Source organism: Panthera uncia, unplaced genomic scaffold (assembly GCF_023721935.1).
Source record: "Panthera uncia isolate 11264 unplaced genomic scaffold, Puncia_PCG_1.0 HiC_scaffold_259, whole genome shotgun sequence".
In the NCBI taxonomy this organism is placed as follows: domain Eukaryota; kingdom Metazoa; phylum Chordata; class Mammalia; order Carnivora; family Felidae; genus Panthera; species Panthera uncia.
Genome location: NW_026059333.1, coordinates 23,944 through 47,233, shown reverse-complemented (window position 1 = coordinate 47,233; position 23,290 = coordinate 23,944). Strand labels below are relative to the sequence as shown.

General features: G+C 36.0%; 1 protein-coding gene across 7 annotated transcripts in view; it reads left to right on the top strand.

Moving 5' to 3' along the window:
* Positions 1–23,290, top strand: part of LOC125917855 (terminal uridylyltransferase 4) — a 64,373-nt gene that overhangs the window by 26,671 nt on the left and 14,412 nt on the right. For 5 of the 7 annotated variants that reach the window (XM_049623952.1, XM_049623957.1, XM_049623955.1 and 2 more), the window contains 12 exons: positions 201–287; positions 2,232–2,335; positions 5,265–5,322; positions 5,420–5,523; positions 5,808–5,897; positions 8,788–8,901; positions 13,958–14,035; positions 14,170–14,347; positions 14,610–14,657; positions 14,747–14,829; positions 21,915–22,030; positions 22,952–23,175. In XM_049623952.1, coding sequence (XP_049479909.1) covers positions 201–287; positions 2,232–2,335; positions 5,265–5,322; positions 5,420–5,523; positions 5,808–5,897; positions 8,788–8,901; positions 13,958–14,035; positions 14,170–14,347; positions 14,610–14,657; positions 14,747–14,829; positions 21,915–22,030; positions 22,952–23,175 — 1,284 coding nt within the window. The remainder of the gene's footprint in view (positions 1–200; positions 288–2,231; positions 2,336–5,264; positions 5,323–5,419; positions 5,524–5,807; positions 5,898–8,787; positions 8,902–13,957; positions 14,036–14,169; positions 14,348–14,609; positions 14,658–14,746; positions 14,830–21,914; positions 22,031–22,951; positions 23,176–23,290) is intronic. The other 2 variants (XM_049623954.1, XM_049623953.1) reach the window with 2 other exon arrangements.

Genomic DNA, 23,290 nt, shown 5'->3' with positions numbered 1-23,290 from the left:
TGAGCTGTCAACACAGAGCCCGATGCGGGGCTCGAACCCACAGACCATGAGATCATGATGAGCCGAAGTCAGACGCTTAACTGACTGAGCCACCCAGGCGCCCCACAAATAATGAAATTTTAAGTAAAGAGTTTAGGATAAAAAATTGCTGACTTTTTCAGATTCTATTTTCCTTACTTTTTTCCTTTTTCTTTTTTTAGATGAGTTATCACCACCCTTTTCTGAACAACACAACAGGGAGCAAATTTTAATTGGCTTGGAAAAGTTTATTCAAAAAGAATATGATGGTATGTCATATGTTAAAAATTGATTGTTTTTGTTATAGCCACCCAATCAGAGTTTCGTTTATTTTAAAAGTGTTCATTGAATGTTATGGTTAGGTACTAAAACAGGTGCTGGGAATATAGTACCAATACAAAAGGTGAAACCTGCTTTCATAAAACTTATATTAAGAGGAGTAGACAGAGTCAACTAACAAACAGGTATACAATTTAATATCAGGAAATAATAAATGCTATTGAAGTACAGGAGTTGAAAGGATAGTGATGGAGTAGTTCTCTCTACTATTATGGTAGTTCTCTGATAAAGTCACATTTGAAGAGAGCCATGAATAATATGAGGGAGCAAGTTATATGAATGTCTAAGGAGAGAACATTCTAGAGAGAAAGAGTAGCAAGTACAAATACTCCAAGGTTGAATTATGTTTGGTATGCTTGAAGGCCATGCAGGAAGTCAGTGTGTCTGGAGTGGAGTTGTGAGGTAGACTGTAATAGAAAGATGAGGTCTGAGACGTAGTCTAGAGATTGAGTCATTAGGGCCTTATAGATGTTGGTAGAAGGACTTTGAATTTTGAGTGTCTAATGAGAAGCTTCTGGAAGGTTTTAACACTTAAGTGGTATGATCTGAGAGAATAGAGTATGGGTCCATAAGAATAGAAGCAAGTGGAACATTTAGAAAGCTGTTGTATACATTCAGATGAGACATAATAACATCTGAAAGAGTCAATGAAAGGGGGTCAAATTTAGGACATATTTTGAATGTAGAACTAATAAGACTTGCTGAAGCCTTACATGTTAGATACGAAGGAAAAAAAAGGTGTCAAGGACAGTTTCAAAGCTTTTACCTGAGTAGTTGGGTGGTACTGTTTAACTGAGATGGCAAAAATAGGAGAAGGAATAGGTTTTGGGCATGGGGATGAAGAATCGAGAGTTTTGTGGCCAAATATTTTAGGAAATGATAGAGTTGATTTATAATGGAATGAATGTATATTATGAAAGATCTGTTATATAAGATTACATTTTCCATTATATTTGCTAGTATATACAGTCCTGATCAAATCTAAGTCTGTTATATTTAGCTTATGCACATTTTTATTTGCTGATGAACATAGCTTCTTTCACGTCTCTCAGTTGCCATTGAAATTTCAAGTTGGACATCAGAACTGAATTGGACGATTAGGTTTTGAAAATGTAGAATTTGTTTTTTAACTGTGTAATCTACAGGAATTAATATGGAAAGATATCCAATCCAGTTAAGGTACAGCTTGTTTGAAGTGGTAGCTGTTACTGGCTGACACTAAATATGAAAGGATAATCCCATCATAATTTATATCAAATGGATTAATCACTCACTTTGGGAGGAGAATTAATTCTATGTACTTAGGTGATATTTGTAAAACTACTTGAATTGTGCCCTGAAAAAACTAGTTTACTAATTTCTAGGAGGTAAATCTCTAAATATTAAACTTTACTATTGGTAGTGTTGTGGAGAATGAAGAAAAGTGATGAATTTATGAGTTAGTTACATTGAAAGCAGCTAATGGACTTGGTGATTGTTTGGATGTAGAAGCTGAGAGAGAGTGGTATTAAGAATAACACATATATTTCTGATGTGGGCAGTTGGGTAGATAAAAATACTATTTGCTGAGAATAGGGATTATAGGCGCAATAGTAGGTTTGAGGTAAAGTTGAAGGTTTAGTTTTGACTTGTTGAATTTATGATGTCTGTAGAAAAATGTAAACAGCAGTTAGAAACATGGGTTGTGGGAACTTGGGCAAAAGATCTGGGCTTTAGATGAATGTTTTGGAATTTCTCAGTATATCTGGCAATGGAAGGTAATTTAAGCTGTCAAAGTGGACAAGAGCATCTTGTGTTAGTCCATTAGTAGGTAATAAAAGACTTCTCTTTCCTACGAATTATAAAACTTTTGACTTTTGTTTTCCTTTACTTAGAAAAGGCCAGATTGTGCTTATTTGGCTCTTCTAAGAATGGATTTGGATTTCGTGATAGTGATCTGGATATTTGTATGACCCTGGAAGGCCATGAAAATGCAGAGGTAAGAGCTAGTGTCTGGAAAGGGATGTGGAAGTTTATTTTCTTCCAGTGGTGAATATATTTGAAATTATGTATGTAGTATTGATAAAAATATATGGTACCATTCTTTGTGTAAATATATCAGCAATTGTAGTATTTGAAATGTAAAAGCATTTAGCACTATCATTTTAGAAGACATTCAAATCTCTAAGTAAATTTACTGTTTCAATAATTTTATATCATGAAAACAATGTCACTGAGTTAAAAGTGCTTTGTATTGAATTTTTGGGAAAAGTTAATATACCATAGAGTTGTAGTTTTTTCCATTAGAACCAATGGGAAGCTGGTGCTACACTACGAGTGAACATTGATCTCACTTTCTGTCTTTTCATATCTCTTCCGTTAAGTGATATCTTTGTATCACTAAAGATAGAAAATAAAGGTGGGCATCTAATTTATAAGTAGGTTGTATTGTACAAGTTAATTAGAATTTTTGAGCAATTAGAAGACATTTTTTTCCATAAAGCATTATTATAAATGTTGCATTCTAGGATAGCTTTTAGTAAAGAAACGCATTTTGGGTGGGAAGGGGAACTAACAGTTATTGAGGCCTCATTTCATTCTTAAAACCACCTTCGAGGTAGATAATTTCCCCCATTTTACAGATGAGGAAACTGAGGCTTTGAGAGATATACTGACTTGCCCAAGTTCACACAGCTAGTAAATGTTCGAGCCGGGATTCGTACCCAGGTCTGTCTGACTCCACAGTTCATGCTCTTTCCATTGTATCTCACTGCTTCTCTGTAATTTATTTAACCCATAATGTAGCTGAAATTTAGTACTAATAGTACTGTAGAACCTAATCACTACTTTTGGAATTTCACTGTGAGATGCCAGGAGCAGACCTTCCCCCAGAGCAGTCTCAGCAGTGAGAGTGGGTACTTGTGCTTTCTTTCTTCGTGTATCAGCCTTCAGTAGTGGGAACAAGATTGTCCAAGCTCCACTAAAGAAAGGGACTGATTGGACAGGGAAGTATCCCAGGCCTTCCTAGCAGCCACTAAAAAGGAGGGGATCCCTATAGTTGCTCATTCCTTTAGGAACATAGCTGTTGGAATTTATGTTTCAAGATCAGGGACTGCTTGCAAGATTGGGGTGTGGCCAAGCTTCTGGCATCTGTAGTGGTGTCAGTATAGAGTGTTATTATAAAAGAATTCAGAATCATGTACTGTGGGTTTCTGAAAATTTTTTCAAAAGGTGGCTTTTAAATTGTTAGAATCAGAGTAAAGATGGCAGAACCATAGTAAAGATGGCAGAGTAAACATGTCTGGTTGATCCTTATTTCTGGCCCTTAGAAACTGCTTCTAGTATTAACATCTTATTCTTTTTTTTCCTTTTAATTAGTTAATTCTTTTTAGGGAGAGAGAGAGAACGTGCATTTGTGTGCATGTGAGTAGGGGAGGGGCAAGAAGGAAAGGGAGAGAGAGATTCTTAAGCAGGCTCCATGCCCAGTGCAGAGGCTGATGCAGGGCTCCGTCTCATGACTGTGAGATCATGACCTGAGCTGAAATAAGAAGTTGATGCTTAACCAGTTGAGCCACCCAGGTGCTCCTTAATATCTTATTCTTTAAAAAATGGAAAAGTTGTAAATGTTTTAGTTCTCCTTAACTAACTTCTGCTCGGTGCCATCTACTTGGAAGTAGGCTTCCCCTCTCCATTTTGAAGAGCAAGAATTGAGGGAGTAGGAAATGATTTTACCCAGGGAAGAGGTTAGGGTTTAGATACCTTCTATGTAAAATTTAATAATCAGACTCTAGTCACTAAGGGTTTGTCTGTTATATATATAATCTGTGCCATTAACATTGGAAAGTTGAAACAATAAAAAAGATTAAATTTGCTTCTAGATGAGCCATAGTTGAAACTTATAATTTAGCATAAATTATATCCTTACATAATAAAGAGAAAAATTATCTCTTATTTTATTATGTGTTAATTAGTAACTAAAGGTTCCCTTGAAATCCTCAGGTTAAGTTGTAATAGTTTCTGGTCTCTTATAGCTAAAAAGAGCACGTTAGGGATAAACAAAAGTGATTTCAGTAGAAAGTGTGGGCACTGATGTATATACCATTCAACTTAATCCATTTAATTTATAATACCATTATCTCCCTATTCCTTGTATCACGGTTATTGTCACATTTCAACTCTGCTGTCCCTGGTTTTAAAAAAATCAATATATTTCAATTTGTGGGGGTAAGAATTTTCTTGAAAAAGTAGATTGTGTAATAATTGGATTACTTTTCTTTTCCTCATCAACATAGTAATAATAATAATAATAATAATAATAGCTCACAGACTTAAAGTGCTTATTTTGTTCCAAGCATGCTGCTGAATGCTTTCATACATGTCTCGTGTAATTCTTCCAACTACTTGGTAGGGTAGACATTTCTCATTATCTTGATTTTATAGTATTAGGCTCCGAGGGTTAAGGATTCACAGTCACACAGCTAGTTAATACTTAGTTGAAGATTGTTTGTCTAAATTCAGAGCCTATGTTCTTAATCACTGTACTGTTTTACATTCACCATATCCATCCTTAGTTACATATTCACATATTTGAAAACAGTATTCTCTTGTCTTTGTGCTTCTCACACTTTAATGTGGATGTGAATTACCTGGGAATCTTGTTAAAATGCAGATTATGATTCACTAGATTGGGGTGGGGCCTGAGATTCTGTCTTTCTGTCAAGTTTCCAGACGATGCTGATACTGCAGGTCTATAGACCACATACTTTGAGTAGCAAGGGTATATTTGTGTACCCTTACATATATATAAGTAGAGCTTATAGCTAGCTGGAGATTTGAAATGCTAGTATTAAATGCTTCATTACAGTAGAATTTGCACAAGGCCAAATTGAGTTAGACAAACTTTATTATTTGTTTCTTTTGTTTTTTAGAAATTAAACTGTAAGGAAATAATTGAAAATTTGGCAAAAATTCTTAAGAGACATCCAGGTATGAATTTAAATTATAGCTTTAAAACAACAAAATATTTTTTATCTTTATGAAAATTATTTAACTTAATGAAATTTTTGTGTTTGTCTTAAATCAGGTTTAAGGAACATTTTGCCTATAACTACTGCCAAAGTGCCTATAGTAAAATTTGAACATAGACGAAGTGGTTTAGAAGGCGATATCAGTTTGTATAATACATTGGTGAGTTTCTCTTTCTGTATAGACCCAGGTATTTGTTATTTTAAAAGTTTACAGATCACTGACCATTTATGTTTAGATGTTTCAAATGTATTTTAAGACAAAAATATTTTTATGAATCGTCTTGATATTTCCTTCACATTGAAGATTAGTTTTTGATTCATTTATAGGTGTTTTAAGTTTTACAATTATATATTTTATTTGGATTGTATTATATCTTTTTATCTGATTTCTGAGTTTAATTTTAATAAATTTGAAATGCTTTCCAATATGTAATTATTTTTCAGGCTCAACATAACACAAGAATGCTAGCTACTTATGCAGCTATTGATCCTAGAGTACAATACTTGGGATATACTATGAAAGTGTTTGCAAAGGTATTTATTAAATAGTTAATGATCTGCTTTGTTATAATACTCATGATAGTTAAGATGATATATATGGATGTCAGACTTGTGGCAAACATCTTCTCAGTTTTACTTGGCTGAGCTTTTATTTTATTATTATTTTTAATGTGTACTTGTTTTTAAAGCTTATTTTTTTATTTTGTTTAAGAGAGTGTGAGTGAGTGGGGGAGGGGCAGAGAGAGGGAGAGAGAGAATCCCAAGCAGGCTCCATGGTGTCCGTGTAATGCAGAGCCCAATGTGGGGCTCAGTTCCACAAACCATGAATTCATGACCTGAGCCAAAATCAAGAGGTGGATGCTTAACCAACTGAGCACCCAGATGCCCCTGTTTATTTGTTTTGAGAGAGAGAGGGCATGTGCACGTGCTGACACTTGTGTGTAGCAAGGTAGGGACAGAGAAGAAGAGAGAATCCCAAGCAGGCTTCACACTGTCAGCACAGAGCCAGATGCAGGGCTCGAATTCATGACTGAGATCATGACCTAAGCTGAAATCAAGAGTTGGATGCCCAACCAACAGAGCCACTCAGGTGCCTCATTACTTATCTGAGCTTTTAAAGGGAAGCACTCTATTAAATGGTTTAAATTTATACCTGTTAGAGTAGGGTGAGTCTTCTTAGTTTTTTCCTGTGTGTGCTTTATTCCTATGTGCAACACTTTCGTAAATTTCTCAGTGGAGTAAAGATTTTCAGCCCCAGGTCTGGGAGTTGGCATATCATACTGAGTTAGGTAAGAATCTCTGAGTTAGGAAATCTGAGATTTGGGTCTAGTCATAAAGTTTTCTAAGAAAACAAAACAATAAAATGCTGTGTTTCTTCTGTTATAACACTTATAAACTGAATTCTGTTTTCTTGTTTTTCACTAAGAGTGTAAACTCTATGAAGATGGAGACCTGTATCCCCAGTTTAGCGTACCTGCTTTGTGGTAGCTATTCAGTAAACAGTTAATTTTGTGAATGTGTTGGTGGAAGACTTCTAGTAGTGGAGTGAGTTGGTCACATTTTCATTTAGTAAAATCCACTCTTCCAGCAGGAAGACATATTTGTTTAGATATTCCTTTAGCATGTCTGTGGACAGAGGTCATCTTAGAAAAGAATGATGGAATGCCTGGGTGGCTTAGTTAAGCATCTGACTTCGGCTCAGGTCATGATCTCACAGTTTGTGTGTTTGAGCCCCACATCGGGCTCTGTGCAGATAGTTCAGAGCCTGGAGTCTGCTTCAGATTCTGTGCCTCCCTCTCTCTCTGCCCCTCCTCTGCTGGCACTCTTTCTCTCTCAAAAATAAATAAACATTTAAAACAATTTTAAAAAAAGAAAAGAATGGCATTCAGACACATTCTCAAATCGTATTTGATATGGCTACTTCTGGATTCACCTCACAGAATAATTTTAGCATGACCATTTGCAACTACATGGATGGAACTGGAGGGTATTATGCTAAGTGAAATTAGTCAGAGAAAGACAAAAGTCATATGACTTCAATCATATGAGGACTTTAAGAGACAAAATAGATGAACATAAGGGAAGGGAAACAAAAATATAAAAACAGGGAGGGACAAAACAGAAGAGACTCATAAATATGGAGAACAAACTGAGGGTTATGGGAGAGGTTGTGGGAGGGGGGGATGGGCTAAATGGGTAAGGGGCACTAAGGAATCTACTCCTGAAATCATTGTTGCACTATATGCTAAATAACTTGGATGTAAATTTTAAAAAATAAAAAATAAAACAAGTTAAAATTTAAAAAAAGTAATTTTAGCGTGATGGGTCTGTACTCTTGTGGAGTTGTGGCAATGAAACTTAAAAGTGTTTCATATCAGAAATCATTCCTCTCCCTTTATATGTCAGCTAAAGTCTTAGTGGAAGTCTCTGAGGATTCTTTCATGATATTTTTCAATTAAAAATTTTGTTTTGAGGGGCGCCTGGGTGGCGCAGTCGGTTAAGCGTCCGACTTCAGCCAGGTCACGATCTCGCGGTCTGTGAGTTCGAGCCCCGCATCAGGCTCTGGGCTGATGGCTCGGAGCCTGGAGCCTGTTTCCGATTCTGTGTCTCCCTCTCTCTCTGCCCCTCCCCTGTTCATGCTCTGTCTCTCTCTGTCCCAAAAATAAATAAAAAACGTTGAAAAAAAAATTAAAAAAAAAAATTTTGTTTTGAATAGTCAACTTATTCATGTGGTTTTGAATTTAAAAGGTCTAAAGGGATTTCTGCTGGAAAATCTCTTGTCCACACCTGTCTCCTAGCAAAAGTTCCTCTGTGCCTTCCCAGAAATATGTCAGTATAAGCAAATACATAAATTTCTTATCTCCTTTTTATTACAGGTATAAATATACTGAAAACATTGTTTTGTATTTTGCTTTTCTCACTGAATAATAGATAGAAATTATTTTCTATTAGTATACTAGAGCTTTTTTGTTCCTTTTTTTCTTCTTTGTTCTTTTTTAATGGTGACACCCTGTTCCATAGTGTAGTCATCAGTTTTTTAAAACCTGTGCCCCACTGATGAGTCTTGTTTCTATTTTTTTGCTGTTAAAATAGTGCTATAATAAAAAAAATTTTTTAAGTTATTTCACATGTTTTTTGGTGTTTTTGCAGGATAAATTCTTAGAACAGAATTGCTAGGTTAAGTAGGATATACTTTTGTAATTTTGATATAGCCAAATTATTCTTCATAGATTTTATGCTAATTTATACTGCCATCTGTAATGTACGAGAGTGCCTGTTTGCCCATCCTCATAATAGTTTGTTGTCAACTTTTGGATATTTGACATTTTGACGGGTTAAAAAAATAGCGTCTTCATGTAGTCAGTACTCCTGCATGGAATAAGATTCTGAAGTTTTATTTTCAATAATATTTCTGTTTCTTTAGCGATGTGACATTGGAGATGCTTCCAGGGGAAGTTTATCTTCATATGCTTATATCCTTATGGTGCTGTACTTTCTGCAGCAGAGAAAACCACCTGTTATCCCAGTTCTACAAGAGGTAGGTTTTTAAAGTGTAAAGGAGTTTCTTGTGAAAATTGATCTACACATAGTAGATCTTGTGTAGTTTATGAGATCATGAAGGAATTTTTCCAGCATGGACAATTCTGAGTTTTCTTCTTCCTTTAATGTTATAATCATATAATGAACTTTTTTGCAAAATTCATTATGGGAGAATATAGACTACCAAAAGAATAATAGATGAACAGAACTATTAAATATCTTTTGCAACAGTTTTGTATTTCACAGTATTAGAGTATTGCAGATGATTATGGAAGTCTTGTAGCCATCGATGAACTCATACATTATATCATCTCAGATGCAAATATAAAGTTTCTTCTCTCCATAGTATTCTCCCTTCCCCTGCCTGGCAATGAGGTTTGGTATATACTTTGGTCAACTTTGTGAATTTTTGTTGAGAGAAAACCCAAGGAAATTCTTCCTCATCTCTGTAAGGGTACATTAATTGCAGTAAGTGTAAGAGTGTACATCAGAAGAAACAGATTGTACTCCTTTTCATTCAGATTTGGTGACTTAAGGATTCTCTTTTTGTAGCCAATTTATACTCTGTTATAGATTTAAGGGATTTCTTAATCATCTGTCTTTTCCTCCTCACTCTTGGCACAATGTGTATTTGCAAGCATTAGGGAGAATCCAGTTCTAATTTTTTAGGAAAGTGTTTATTTTCACATAAAGAGAAGAATCAGAATTGCTTGGCAGTTCACATATTCTGACTTCACATAAACCGATAGTCATGGCAGAAAAGAAAATCACACAATAAGCAAGCCAAATGGTGAATGTCAGATCGCCCTAGTAAATTTTAAAAAGTTCTAATGAATGTCATGTGCTTATAGCAGCATTTCCTTGCCCCTTTTTAAGATAACAATGGAAAGGAATCAAAAATTTCAAATATCCTTTCTTGGCAGAAAATTTTAAGTTGCTTAATCTATGTTGAATGATGTCGTTTTTGACAAGGTTGTTCACAGTAGGATGCTTAAAATTTATCATGAATTAATGAGGCCTGACAAGGCCAAGATCATTCTCTGTATTAGTCCATTGTTAACGGCTTTAAATTTGGGGATCTTAAATGCATTATTGCCCAGGAATACCATAGCAGCCATTTACTATGATTTGCTATGACTTTGACAGAATACCATGACTAAAATGGAACACAAAATTTGTTTTCATGGTAGTTTGTCTATGTTCTGTAATTACATTACCCATGAATGAGATACCACTAAGGTAGCACTATATAATGGAAAGAGCAGGCGCATGATTTTGGAGCCAGAGATACCTGATCTGAATCCTAATTCTGACATTGTGGCTTTCAAAAAGTTGCCTAACGGCCACTAGTCTGAGTTTCATCAACAGTAATAATGTAGTAGTATTATTTCAGTATTGATATAAGGTACAGAGAAATCGGATGCTTTTGCATATAGTGGGTGCTAAATGTTTTAACATGCTAAATGTTTTATTATCATCATCATCATTTTTTTTAATGATTTTTAAATATTATTACTGGGAAAATGTAGTCAGGACTATAGTAGCCAACTTCAAGAACTCTCCCATTATCTGCATAACAGTGCTTGATGAAATGAGAGGCAGTCCATGGAATGTTTTCCATCATAATGAGCTCTGATTGTGGGGGGCTTTGTGATACATATGAACTGATGATATATGGATTTTGCTTCTGGCATTTTTGCTTGTCATATGGGACCCCATTGTCCATTCTTGGCATCATTTAAGTATTGGTCATTGGCATCGATCAACTTTTAAGGGTAAGGATATGTTTAATGAAGATGATGATCTTTGACTCCATTTGTAATTGAACCTAGACTTGAAGTGACTGGGTATAAGTAATGTTCTGCTAAGTGTATTTTTCATGGTTAACAGTACAAAGTTATGTAGGTCAAAAGGAGCTTTCCTAAGAGAATGGTTTTGCTGTATTCTAGAAAATCATCGTAAGTAAAGTACATTTTCGTATAAAAATGCTAAAAAAGAATTAGGGAGTGTTTTCACACTTGATACTATGAACCACTATGTTTTCTTAGCTTATATCAGCTTAAAAATTGCCATTGAATGGATGAATCTTGAGGGCAGTATGTTAAGTAAGATAAAACAGTTGGAGAAATATTGTGTGATTCCACTTATGTGAGGTAGTCAAATCCAAAGAGATGGAAAGTGGAATGGTGGTTTTCAGGGGCTAGGAGAGAAAGAGGGAATTATTGTTTAATAGTTTCAGTGTTTCATTTCTTTTCAGTGTTTCATGAAAAGAATTCTGTGGATGGATGATGGTGATGGTGTACAACAATGTGAGTGTGCTTAATGCCACTGAACTGTACACTTATAAAATTTATATCATAATCATTTGTTATGTGTATTTGTTATGTGTACACATAACATATCATTATGTTATGTGTAAAAAAGTTGCAATTTAAATATAGCAGTAGAGGGGCACCTGGGTGGCTCAGTTGGTTAAGCATCCGACTTTGGCTCAGGTCATGATCTCATGGCCGGTGAGTTTGAATCCCCACGTCGGGCTCTGTGCTGGCAGCTCAGAGCCTGGAACCTGCTTTGGAATCTGTGTCTCCCTCTTTCTCTACCCCTTCCCTGCTCGTTCTCTCGTTCTCTCGTTCTCTCTCTCTCTCTCTCTCTCTCTCTCTCTCTCAAACAAAAATATAGCAGTAGATACTAAAATACTACAATTAAATATAAAAGTAAATATGGAAAACATACAGGGTCACTCCTTGTACAAATATGATTGAGATGTGTCATGGAGTTTTAGAGGGAGTACTGAAGAAAATGATGGTGTTGAGAGAGAGAAAGAGAAGAGAGAAATGGAAAGAGTAAGTGTGTGCGTGTGTAAGAGAAAGGGAGGATAGAATTAATGCTTTTTCTAAGGGCTGAAAGAGTGGAAAGTTAGAAAATGAAATATGAGAGCTCATAAAAAAAAATTGGCAAATCAGTGATTAAACACCTTCCAAGGCCCACTCCCCAGGGTCCACTTCCTGTGTTAATCAGCCACCATAGTTGAGTTTGGATCACAGTGGTTACTCAGAAATAAGAATTATATCAAAAAGAATCAAGGTCTAAAGTGATAGCTTGTATTATTTTCCATGTAATATCTATAATAGTATCCATAAGGGTAAAATAATCTATAAGGGTAAAATATTACACTTTGGCTCCTTTGAAGCCTTCATTTCTTTTTTCAGGGCAAGATCCCATATCTTTTGTTTTAGATATCAATATCTGTAATTGCCAGGCTCTCCGTTGTTTGTTTTATGAAGTGTCAGAATTTATGGTAGATAAGTGGTAACTGTATTTAAGTTACATATAAATAAAAAGCAACTTATTAGCTTAAGTTTCTGGAAACTTGATCACTTTATGAACATGCTTTCAGAGTAAATATATTCATTCAACAAACATGTATTAAGTATTCTCTATATGGCAGGCTGTGATGAGGTAGGAATTTTGGCTCCAGTGGAAAGTTACAGTTTTTGCCTACAAGGAACATAAAGCTGAGAGTGAGATTAGATGGGCCAGACATGTTAATTTTGTAAATCACTGTACCATCTAAAATGGAAGGGGTGATGAGGGAGGACCACCTTATCTGATGGTTTTGAAGTATTTTCTGGTAAGCTCTGGGGACTCATTAGTGTACATGTGAGAAGTGAGATAAGGAAAAATGGGGTATGTTTCCTGTACTCAGGCTTCTATCAGAGTACCTCTGCTTTTTATCTGTTTTACCTATTAAGCTTCCAGGAAGGTTGCATTTTAGGAGAAGTTTCTACAGCTTAAGAGGAAAAGAAAAAAGGAAACAACTGACCTAATTAATCTAATATCTCATTTTCATTGAGAATACCTAAGGGTTTAAGAGGATAATTGTCTTATCCGGAATCACTACTTGGCAGGACTAAGACTAGAAATGAAGTCTGCTGACTGTGAACCTGTTGCAACTTTCTACTTTATTGCATCTTTTTAAAAAAAAAAAATCTCATGGGATACTTTTCTTCTAGTAAAGTAGCATTACTCACCACCCCCTTCCTCTCCTTGGTCGGAACAGTGAATTATTATGCATAATTAATCATGAAGCTTTTGTGGGTACATGGGTGGCTCAGTCAGTTAAGTGTTGGACCCTTTGTTTCAGCTCAGGTCATGATCTCACAGTTTGTGAGTTCAAGCGCTGCATCAGGCTCTGTGCTGGCAGTGTGGAGCCTGTTTGGGATTCTCTGTCTCCCTCTCTGTCTCTGCCCCTCCCCTACTTGTGCTATCTCTGTCTGTCTCAAAAATAAAATAAAGCCTTAAAAAAAAACATGTTTAAAAAAAATATCAGGGGCACCTGGGTGGCTCAGTCAGTTGGGCGTCCGACTTAGGCTCAGGTCATGATCTTGTGGTTTGTGGGTTCAAACCCCACATTGGGCTCTGTGCTGACAGCTCAGAGCCTGGAGCCTGCTTCGGATTCTGTGTCTCCCTCTGTCTCTGTCCCTCCCCCCACTCATGCTCTGTTTCTTTCTGTCTCAGAAATAAATAAACATAAAAAAATTTTTTTTATCATGAAGATTTTACAATTTTTATGAAGATGTCAGGGAAATCTACCTAATTTTCTCTCTAAAGAAATCAATGTCCAGGGACTTTTCAGCTTCATCTGACACAGATAACTGATTAAAAGTACTAGACCCCTTCCCCAAAACAATCAGTTCCATTGATTTCTTTTGGGTGTACATATCAATATGTGTTTCTGCATCTATGATCCTTTGATGAAAATTCGGTTTTCATTGTTTTTTTCTTTAGTTTTACTTCCTTATTTTTCGGCTGGATGTGTTTGGACAGGCCAAATAGATAACATCAAATGTGTCAATTTGGAGAGTCTCACGCTTTGACCTTCCAGATACATTTTATTCATTAATAACTTGGCATCAAATTATACTATCCTGACATGTTCCTTTTGGAAGAAGTATTTCAATGTGTCTTTTATAGCTACATTCTGAAATGATTTGAGAATACTTAGGCTTTTGGGTTGGATGACTTGAAATCTGAAAATAAAATTGTTTTTGCAGATCTTTGATGGAAAACAGATTCCACAGCGAATGGTTGATGGATGGAATGCATTTTTCTTTGATAAAACAGAAGAGCTGGTAATTTTTTCATAACCTTTATGTTACAGAATGCTCACTGATACATGTTAGGATTTGAATAATTTAATAATTTTACTTGGGGTCCATATTTTGGGTAGGTATTGACATCTCTCTCTCTTTGTTCTCACTTATAGAAAAAGCGTTTACCTTCACTTGGAAAGAATACAGAAACGTTAGGAGAGCTTTGGTTGGGACTGCTTCGCTTCTATACTGAAGAGTTTGATTTCAAGGAATATGTAATTAGCATTCGGCAGAAAAAGCTGTTGACAACTTTTGAGAAGCAGTGGACATCCAAATGCATTGCAATTGAAGGTAATCATTTAACTGATATTACCTGAGGAACAAAATAAAACAAAACAAAAAGCTAGAGTTTCATTTGGGAAGGAAATTGAGGGGAGAACTAAAACACATTAGAATTTGGAAGATTCTTCCTCTTTTAATCTATAATTTTTAAAAGAATAATTTGCTGATTTGAATGGTCTGAGTTATATAGTATTAGACTCTAGTTATGGCTCCTAAGTTTATGTTATAGTGAACATAATTTTTAATTAAAAAATAAATATTTCTTTTCTAGATCCTTTTGACTTGAATCATAACCTTGGTGCTGGAGTTTCTAGGAAAAGTAAGTTTGAAATATAGAAATCTCCTGTTTTTAAAGCTGTCTTATACATTAAGGTCTGCATCTTTATTATTTTCTTCTTTTTTCAATAGTGACCAATTTTATCATGAAGGCATTTATCAATGGAAGGAAACTTTTTGGTACCCCCTTTTATCCACTCATTGGCAGAGAAGCTGTAAGTTTACATAATTTGAATTCTGAATATTTTTTCTTATAAGAACTGTTCTTTTTTTAAAAAAAAAAAAAAAAAAAAAAAAGAACTGTTCTTTGTAATACAGGAAGCCTTATCCTGTTTTCAAGTTGGTGTTAGGAATAGGGGAAAGAGATGATTATAAGCTCCCTGTATTGTTTTTTTATTGCACTTGTCATAGTCCATAATGAGATACCTATTTGCTAAATGTTGTGTATTTGTTTAATCTGTTAAATTTTGTCTCCCTCATTAGACTGTAGCTCCATGAAGACAGGTCTCTTCACTGTCATACCTCTAGTACCTATCGTAGTGCCTGGCACATAGGATGTATCAGATAAGCATTTGTTGAATGAGTGAGGGTAGATATTCAAGAGTCAGTATCCTTAAAGTTTGAATTTTTTTTTTAATGTGTTTTAAAAACACCTTTTTTAATGTTTATCTTTGAGCGAGCGAGAGAAGGAGAGAGAATGCTCGAATGGAGGAGGGGTGGAGAGAGAGGGAGATACAGAATCTGAAACAGGCTCCAGGCTCCAAGCTGTCAGCACAGAGCCTGATATGGGGCTTGAACTCACGAACCTATGATTTCATGACCTGAACCAAAGTTGGATGCTTAACCGACTGAGCCACCCAGGTGCCCCTTTAAATCCTGAATTTGAATTGCTGCCTACTGCCCCTCTTCCATCTCTAGAAGTCTGTTTTTTTTAATGTTTATATATTTATTTTGAGAGAGAGAGAACAGGGGAGGGACAGAGAGAGAAGGAGAGAGAGAGAGTGTCCTAAGCAGGCTCTGCCACTGTCAGTGCAGAGCCTAACTCAGGGCTCGATCTCACAAACCTTGAGATCATGACCTGAGCCGAAATCAGGAGTTGGGTGCTTAACTCACTGAGCTACCTAGGTGCCCCTTATCCCTTGAAATCTAAATGAAAATACAAACAGAGAGGACAGCACCAAAGAAATACTTTATTATTTGCTGAGGCTTCTGCCCTAATTTTGGTGTAGCCCTGGTAAGCTGAATTTGATGGCATGGAACTGAGAGGATTCCTTTTACCTGAACTGGGTGGCATAGTGTTTCCCATTCTTCTTGGTCTCATTCTGTTTTTTTGCTTGCTTTCTAATGGGAGGAGGTCTAAGTTTCACAGAAACTTCCAAGAGAAGCAATCTCAAGAGAGAAGAAACTGTGTCTCTACTGTTGCCTAATTAATATCCTCAATCTTGTTCAGTACAATTTCCACTCTCTTTTTTTGGGATATAGGGTAAGAAAAGTAGAAAAGTCTAGAGCTTTATTCCCTTGGAGCATTTTTTTTTCCTACCTTTTGGGGGGTGATAATAATTATAATGGAGAGAAATAAAATAACAGTAAAATTTGAAATGACACAAAAGTTGTATAAGAACAAAAATGTCAAACAAACGGAAAATCCAACAATAATTTTACTAACATACTCATTAAAATAGCAATAAGAGCACAGTCAGATCAGAACAAATCTGATGATGCACTTATAAAACATTTTACCTGAATATTGTGGGAATTCCAATTGTTAGTGTGTGTATATACATATATATATACATGCATGTGTTCCATAGAACCTAGCAGTTTCATGTTGTCAGACTTTTTAGTAGAATATTAAATTAGAATACTTAGTAAACTGGAAATGTGCTAACTTTAGTCTATGAATATAAGATTTTAGTAACTCATAATAACTCAGTATGTTATAAGCAGTTCTAACAGATATCAGTCTTTGGTCTTGAATATCATTTGGTATAAAAGCCAAATATCGGTTTGGGGCCTATCAGAAGTCTGGGCCTATGAGTTGGCTAACCGTTTTTTGATCGAATTTTTCCTTTTTAAAAGTTAATATATAGTATTCTATGGCTTGTGTATTCTAGTCTGTTCTCCTTTAACAGACATTTAGATTGTTTTCATTATATCAGTGTTACAACTGATGCTATTAAAAAATACCCTTGTTAAATAGTCTTTCATGCTTATACTTGCCATAGTAAAATTTATTCTTTCAATGCATATTTATTGAATTCCTACTTGTACTGATTTCTCTGCTATGTACTGACAAGGCTTATAAGTATACAAAATAGATGTGTTTCATTCTTACACTAATGAAAATGAAGACAAGTATATTTTCTATTCATCTTTTTCACTTACGTATTCCCACTTCAACTATTCTACATCATCAGGTCCTTTACTATACTGACCCATTTTCTCCCATTCTGTCAGCTATCTTCTGTCTTCATTTTTCTTCCTATTCAAGTTAGATTTCCTGGTCTGTTCTCTTGCATATACTTTCTTTATTTTTCCTTTTTTTTTTTTTTTTTTTTTTTTAAACTTAAATTTTAGTTAACATATAGTGCAAATGTTGGTTTCAGGAGTAGAATTTAGTGATTCATCACTTACATATGCTTATCACAACAAGTGCCCTCCTGAATATCCATCACCCATCTAGCCCATTTCTCACCCACCTTCCTCCATCAATCCTCAGTTTGTTCTTTATTATTAAGAGTCTCTTATGGTTTGTTTCCCTTTCTCCTCTCCCCCCATTTTTATATGTTCATCTGTTCTGTTTCTTAAATTCCATGTATGGGTGAAATCATATGGTATTTGTCTTTCTCTGACTTATTTCACTTTGCATAATGCATTCTAGCTCCATCCACATTACAGGTGGCAAGATTTCATTCATTTTGATGGCTGAGTAATATTCCATTGTATGTATGTATGTGTGTGTGTGTATACACACACACACACACCCCACATCTTTATTCATCAGTTGATGGACATTTGGGCTTTCTCCATATGTCCATATCTCCATTTGGGCTATTGTTGACAGTGCTGTGCCATATACTTTAATTAAAAAAATTTGTTTTTTTATTTGAGAGAGCAAGAGAAAGCATGTGCAAGCAGGGGGGAGAGAGAGAATCTCAAGCAGGCTCCATGCTCAAGGAAGAGCCTGACACAGGGCTCAATCCCACAACCCTGGAATCATGACCTGAGCCAAAATCAAGAGTTGGACACTCAGTTGACTGAGCCACCTAGGTGCCCCAATGTGGCCTACATTTTCAATTCCTTTGCACCATTGTCCTCTTTTGCACCGTTTTTTTTCGTTTTTGTTTATTTTTTTGTTTTGTTTTGTTGAGAGAGAGCACAGGCAAGGGAAGAGGGGTAGAGGGAGAGAGAGAATCTCAAGCAGGCTCCATGCTCAGGGAAGAGCCTGACATGGGGCTCAGTCCCAAACCTGGAATCATGACCTGAGCCAAAAGCAAGAGTTGAACGCTCAACTGACTGAGCTACCCAGGCCTTCCTTTCTTTTGCACCCTTATGTGTTCAGCCTTACATGAATTCACTCATCCACCATCTGTCTGTGCTTGGGCAGCTAAGCACTATGGAAAAAAGTCATAAAGCTAGGTGGTTTTATTTATATAGTACAACTATAAATTAATGTTTACTGGCCTAAATTAGACTTTCAGTACCATGTGACATTCTTACTACATTAAAAAAAATTTTTTTTTAATGTTTATTTATTTTTGAGAGAGAGAGAGTGACAGAGCATGAGCAGGGAAGGGACAGAGAGAGAGAGGGAATCACAGAATCCAAGGCAGGCTCTAGGCTCTGAGCTGTTAGCACAGAGCCTGATGCGCAGCTTGAACTCACAGACTGCAAGATCACGACCTGAGCCAAAGTTGGACATTTAACCAACTGAACCATCCAGGCGCCCCTACATTTTTTAAAAGTATATTTATTTATTTTGAGACAGTGGGAGGGGCAGAGAGAGAGGGATGGATAATCCCAAGCAGGCTCTGCAATGGTAGTGCAGAGCCTGATGCGGGGCTCGATCCCATTACCATGAGATCATGAACTGAGCCGAAACCAAGAGTTAGACACTTAACTGAGTCACCCAGGTGCTCCTCTTATTACATTTCTTTAGTTACCTATATCTCCTATTTGATAAAAACTAATTCAGGTCTTATTTTACTCAAAATTCAATACCTGTTGTGTTTTGTCCACCCTTTCACCTCTGCCCTTCTTATGCTTAGAAGTTTTCCCTCAGAGACAAAGATAGTATCAGACCAATATTCCTTCAAGTTTCTGTAAACCTATAAATCTGCCTGCATCTGCAGATACATTTTTTTTTAAATGTTCATTTATTTTTGAGAGAGAGAGAGCACAAACAGGGGAGGGGCAGAGAGAGAGGGGAACAGAGGGGCTCTGTTATGATAGCAGCAAGCCCTATATGGGGCTTGAACTCAACCAACCATGAGATCATGACCTGAGCTGAAGTCGGACATTCAACTGACTGAGCCATCCAGGTGCCCCACAGATACATTCATTTGCATTCTTGTTCCATTTGTTAGTCCCTTTACCTTGAATCTTTAGTCTCTTCATCTGTGAAAAACATTTTCAAAGATGAAATACATAAAACATAGTTACAGATTAGCATTAAGAGATGAGCATTTACTATTGATTTTAATGATAGGGAACACTAATTTTGAACCTCAGGCAAAATGTCTCCCCCAGAAAGAATCACTTTCTTCAATTAGTAAACTTCTATTACAAAAAAACCAAAAAAACTCCGTTATTAGTAGTAGTATATTTTGAAATTCTTCAATAAAAATTTAGTGGAAATTTGCTTTCTCTCTTGTTAAGAGAGAAGGTACATAATACCTTCAATTTTGTCACAACACCTAAAATATTTACTCGCTGGTACAGGAAAAGTTTGCTGACCCTCAGGTGTAAGCCACCTTAACTGGGATCGGGGAATGGAGCAACGTGGATTAGAGATTCAGGAATAAAGTGGTTACAACTGGTGATTAATTAAAGGTGATGGGTGAAGGAGACCAAGTTCAGGATGATTCCTAGGTTTCTGCATTAAGCAACTGGGTGAACTGACATAGGCTTTCATTTTGTCTTGGAAGAAAATATGATGATGAAGATTTTAATTAGGGACATTGGTTTCATCAATAATAACTGAAGAATTCTTTTATCTGTTTTTTAAAATGCAGCTTTATTGATATAATTCATATACTCTATAATTCACTGATATACAGTGAACAGTTAATTCACTGGTTTATAGTTTATTCACAGGATTGTGCAGCCTTCACCACAATCCAATTTAGAACATTTTGTTTTTCTCTCAAGGAAACCCCTATCCCCACTCCTGTTTTTACTCCTACCCCTCAAAACCATCAATCTATTTTTTTTGTCTCTGTAGATTTGACTGTGTGGACATTTTGTATGAATGGAATCATATGTGGAGCCTTTTGTGACTGGCTTCTTTCATTTGGGCTAATGTTCTCAGGGTTTGTTCATGTATCAGTACTTCATTCCTTTTTATGGTTGAATGGTATTCCATTATATGGATATATCAGATTTTATTTATTCATCACCTGTGTTGGACATTTGAGTTGTTTCTACTTCTTGGATATTATGAGTAATGCTGTGAATATTTGTGCACAAATTTTCATGCGGATGTATGTTTTCTTTTGGTTATATATCTAACAGAATTGCTGGGTCATTTTGATAAATTTATTTTTAACTTCCTGAGGTGCTGCAAAACTTTTTTTTTTAATGTTTTATTTATTTTTGAAAGAGAGAGACAGAGTATGAGCAGGGGAGGGTCAGAGAGAGAGGGAGACACAGAATCTGAAGAAGGCTGCGGGCTGTGAGCTGTCAGCACAGAGCCCAACGCGGGGCTCAAACTCGTGAACCATGAGGTCATGACCTGAGCCAAAGTCGGACGCTCAACTGACTGAGCACTACCCAGGCGCCCTGCTGCCAAACTTTTTTAAAGTAGCTGTGTTATTTTATATTCCCACTAGTAATATATGTGGGTTCCATTTCATCCATATCCATTTTCTTTTTATGATAGCCATCCTAGTAAGTGTGTCTCTTTTATATCTGACTTTAGATAGGTTTGAAGATTGCTGTATGGACATATTCCCTTGCCTTCCAGAGATGTGGGTACTGTTAGGACATACTAGTCTTTGTGATATTGCAAAACAAAACTGAGCTAAAGCTTAGAAGAATAAGCCAGGTGCTAGGATGAAGGAAAAATGATTTGGGAAAATGATTTGCTTCGTATTGGTTCTCTACCTTCTCTTTAGGTATACCCTGCTTGCATAATAAATGTTACATGTTCTTGAGATGTTATAAGAAAATCCAATCATATTTTAAATAAACCAGAGGATTGCTTTATTTGCATAGAGCTTTTTGTAAAGAGCATAGTTTTTTTCTAGAAGTAGCCTGGTAAGGCAGAAAATATGAGATTTGTAGTCAGACAGACTTAGCTTTAAATCCTGCTTACTTATCAGCTTTTTTTACTTTGGGCAAATGACTTGAACTCTCTGAGCCTCCATTTCCTCATCTATAAAATGAGGATTAAAATAGTATCTATTTTAGGGACACCTGGGTGGCTTAGTCAGTTGAACTCCTGACTTTGGTTCAGGTCATCATCCTGCAGTTCATGAGTTCAAGCACCACGTCAGGCTCACTGCTGTCAGCCTGTCAGTGCAGATCCTGCTTCAGATCCTCTGTCCCTCTCTCTGCCCCTCCTCCACTTGTGCTCTCTCAAAAATAAATTTGGAAAATACTATCTACTTTATTGAAATATTATGGAAAGATGCCACAAATGAATGAGGAAATAATGTGGATATAAAGTGATTAGTACTGTTTGCAGCTGTGATATTGATGATAATTTTTAATCTTATTTTCGTATCATGATTTTAGTTGTGAAATATTTGTTGATATTTATTTCCTTTTTTAAAGTTTATTTATTTTGAGAGAGAGAGAGAGAGAGTGTGTGTGTGTGTGTGTGTGTGTGTGTGTGTAGGGGAGAGGCAGAGAACTAGAGAGAATCCCAAGCACTGTCCGTATAGAGCCTGATACAGGGCTTGATCTTACGACCATGAGATCATGACCTGACCCAAGATCAAGAGTCGGATGCTTTACTGACTGAGCCACCCAAGTGGCTATTCCCTTTTTTTAAAACCACTTTTACATCTTGGTCTTATTTCCATTTGGATTCCAAAATTCATAGTTTTTTTCTAGCAAACTTTTATTTTCTCCCTAGGAGTACTTCTTTGATTCCAGAGTATTAACAGATGGAGAACTGGCTCCCAATGACCGATGCTGTCGTGTGTGTGGAAAAATAGGCCACTACATGAAAGACTGCCCTAAAAGGAGAAGGTTGGCAAAATGATTTTATATTGACATTACAGGGAAAATAAATGTGAGGCCAATTGTAGCTATAACTGTGTTCATATATGTTTAAGTGAGAAAGTTCAGGGCTTAAATTGGACGTTGGGTAAATGTATATTGGAGTGGAATTTTGTTAATAGAGTGAGATTTATTTGTGGTACAATGGTATCTTAAAATACTCGTTTGTTCATTTATTCATTAATTCATTGTGGCTTTGTGTTTCTTTCTTTTTTTTTTAAATTGAAGAAGGATTTATTGATACCTTCTTTATTGGAAACTGTGCTAGGAGTCAAGAAAAAAAAGAGACATGGGGTTCTCACCTCACAGTAATGCAAACCAATAATTATAATATATAATTAACTAAATCTTTGAGGTATCTACTGTGAGGTATACCTATATAATACATACTTTGAGGAATATTTATTCTCTCTACCCCCTGAGGATATATTCATGAAATATACTTTCCTGTATTTAATAGGCCAAGAAAATCCCTTCTGTAGGAATCAAGTCCTACCTAATATAAAGATCTTAGAACTTGTCAGACAGAATGAACTCCTAGGTTGCATCAGTGCTATTTACTGATTGTTAAATGAGAAGATGCTTTCTCTAAGCGTCTACTTCTTACTCTGTAAAATGGAGTTAATAAATACCAGCCTCTGTTTGATTGTTATAAGATTAAAATTCAATACTAAAAATTTTTTCTAATTTGATAATGTATTATAAAACTACTAGAATACCCAGTTGCTGCCATATGAGTATATGTGCTTTAAATATGAGTTCTTTTGCCTTAAAAAAGATGCATGAAACCATGAGCATGTTAATCCCTTTATTGTGAGACTCTTGTATAGTTTAGTTTGTTCTGTGATTCACTCAGTTTACAAGTCCCTAGCCCCACATTATTGGTATCAGCAGTTTACTGTTTAGACTAAAGAAGAAAGACAGTGAAGAAGAGAAGGATGGGAATGAAGAGGAGAAAGACTCCCGAGATCTTCTTGATCCCCGAGACCTCCATGACACTCGAGAGTTTAGAGACCCCAGAGACCTCAGATGCTTCATATGTGGAGATGCTGGACATGTACGAAGGGAGTGCCCAGAGGTCAAGCTGGCCCGTCAGAGGAATAGCAGTGTGGCTGGTAAATAGAACAAGCCAAAAATAGTTTCTGGTAGAAATAAGGTCATTTGTGTTGATAACATTTTTAATGTATTTATTATTTTGAAAGAGAGATAGTATATGTGTGCACGAGCAGG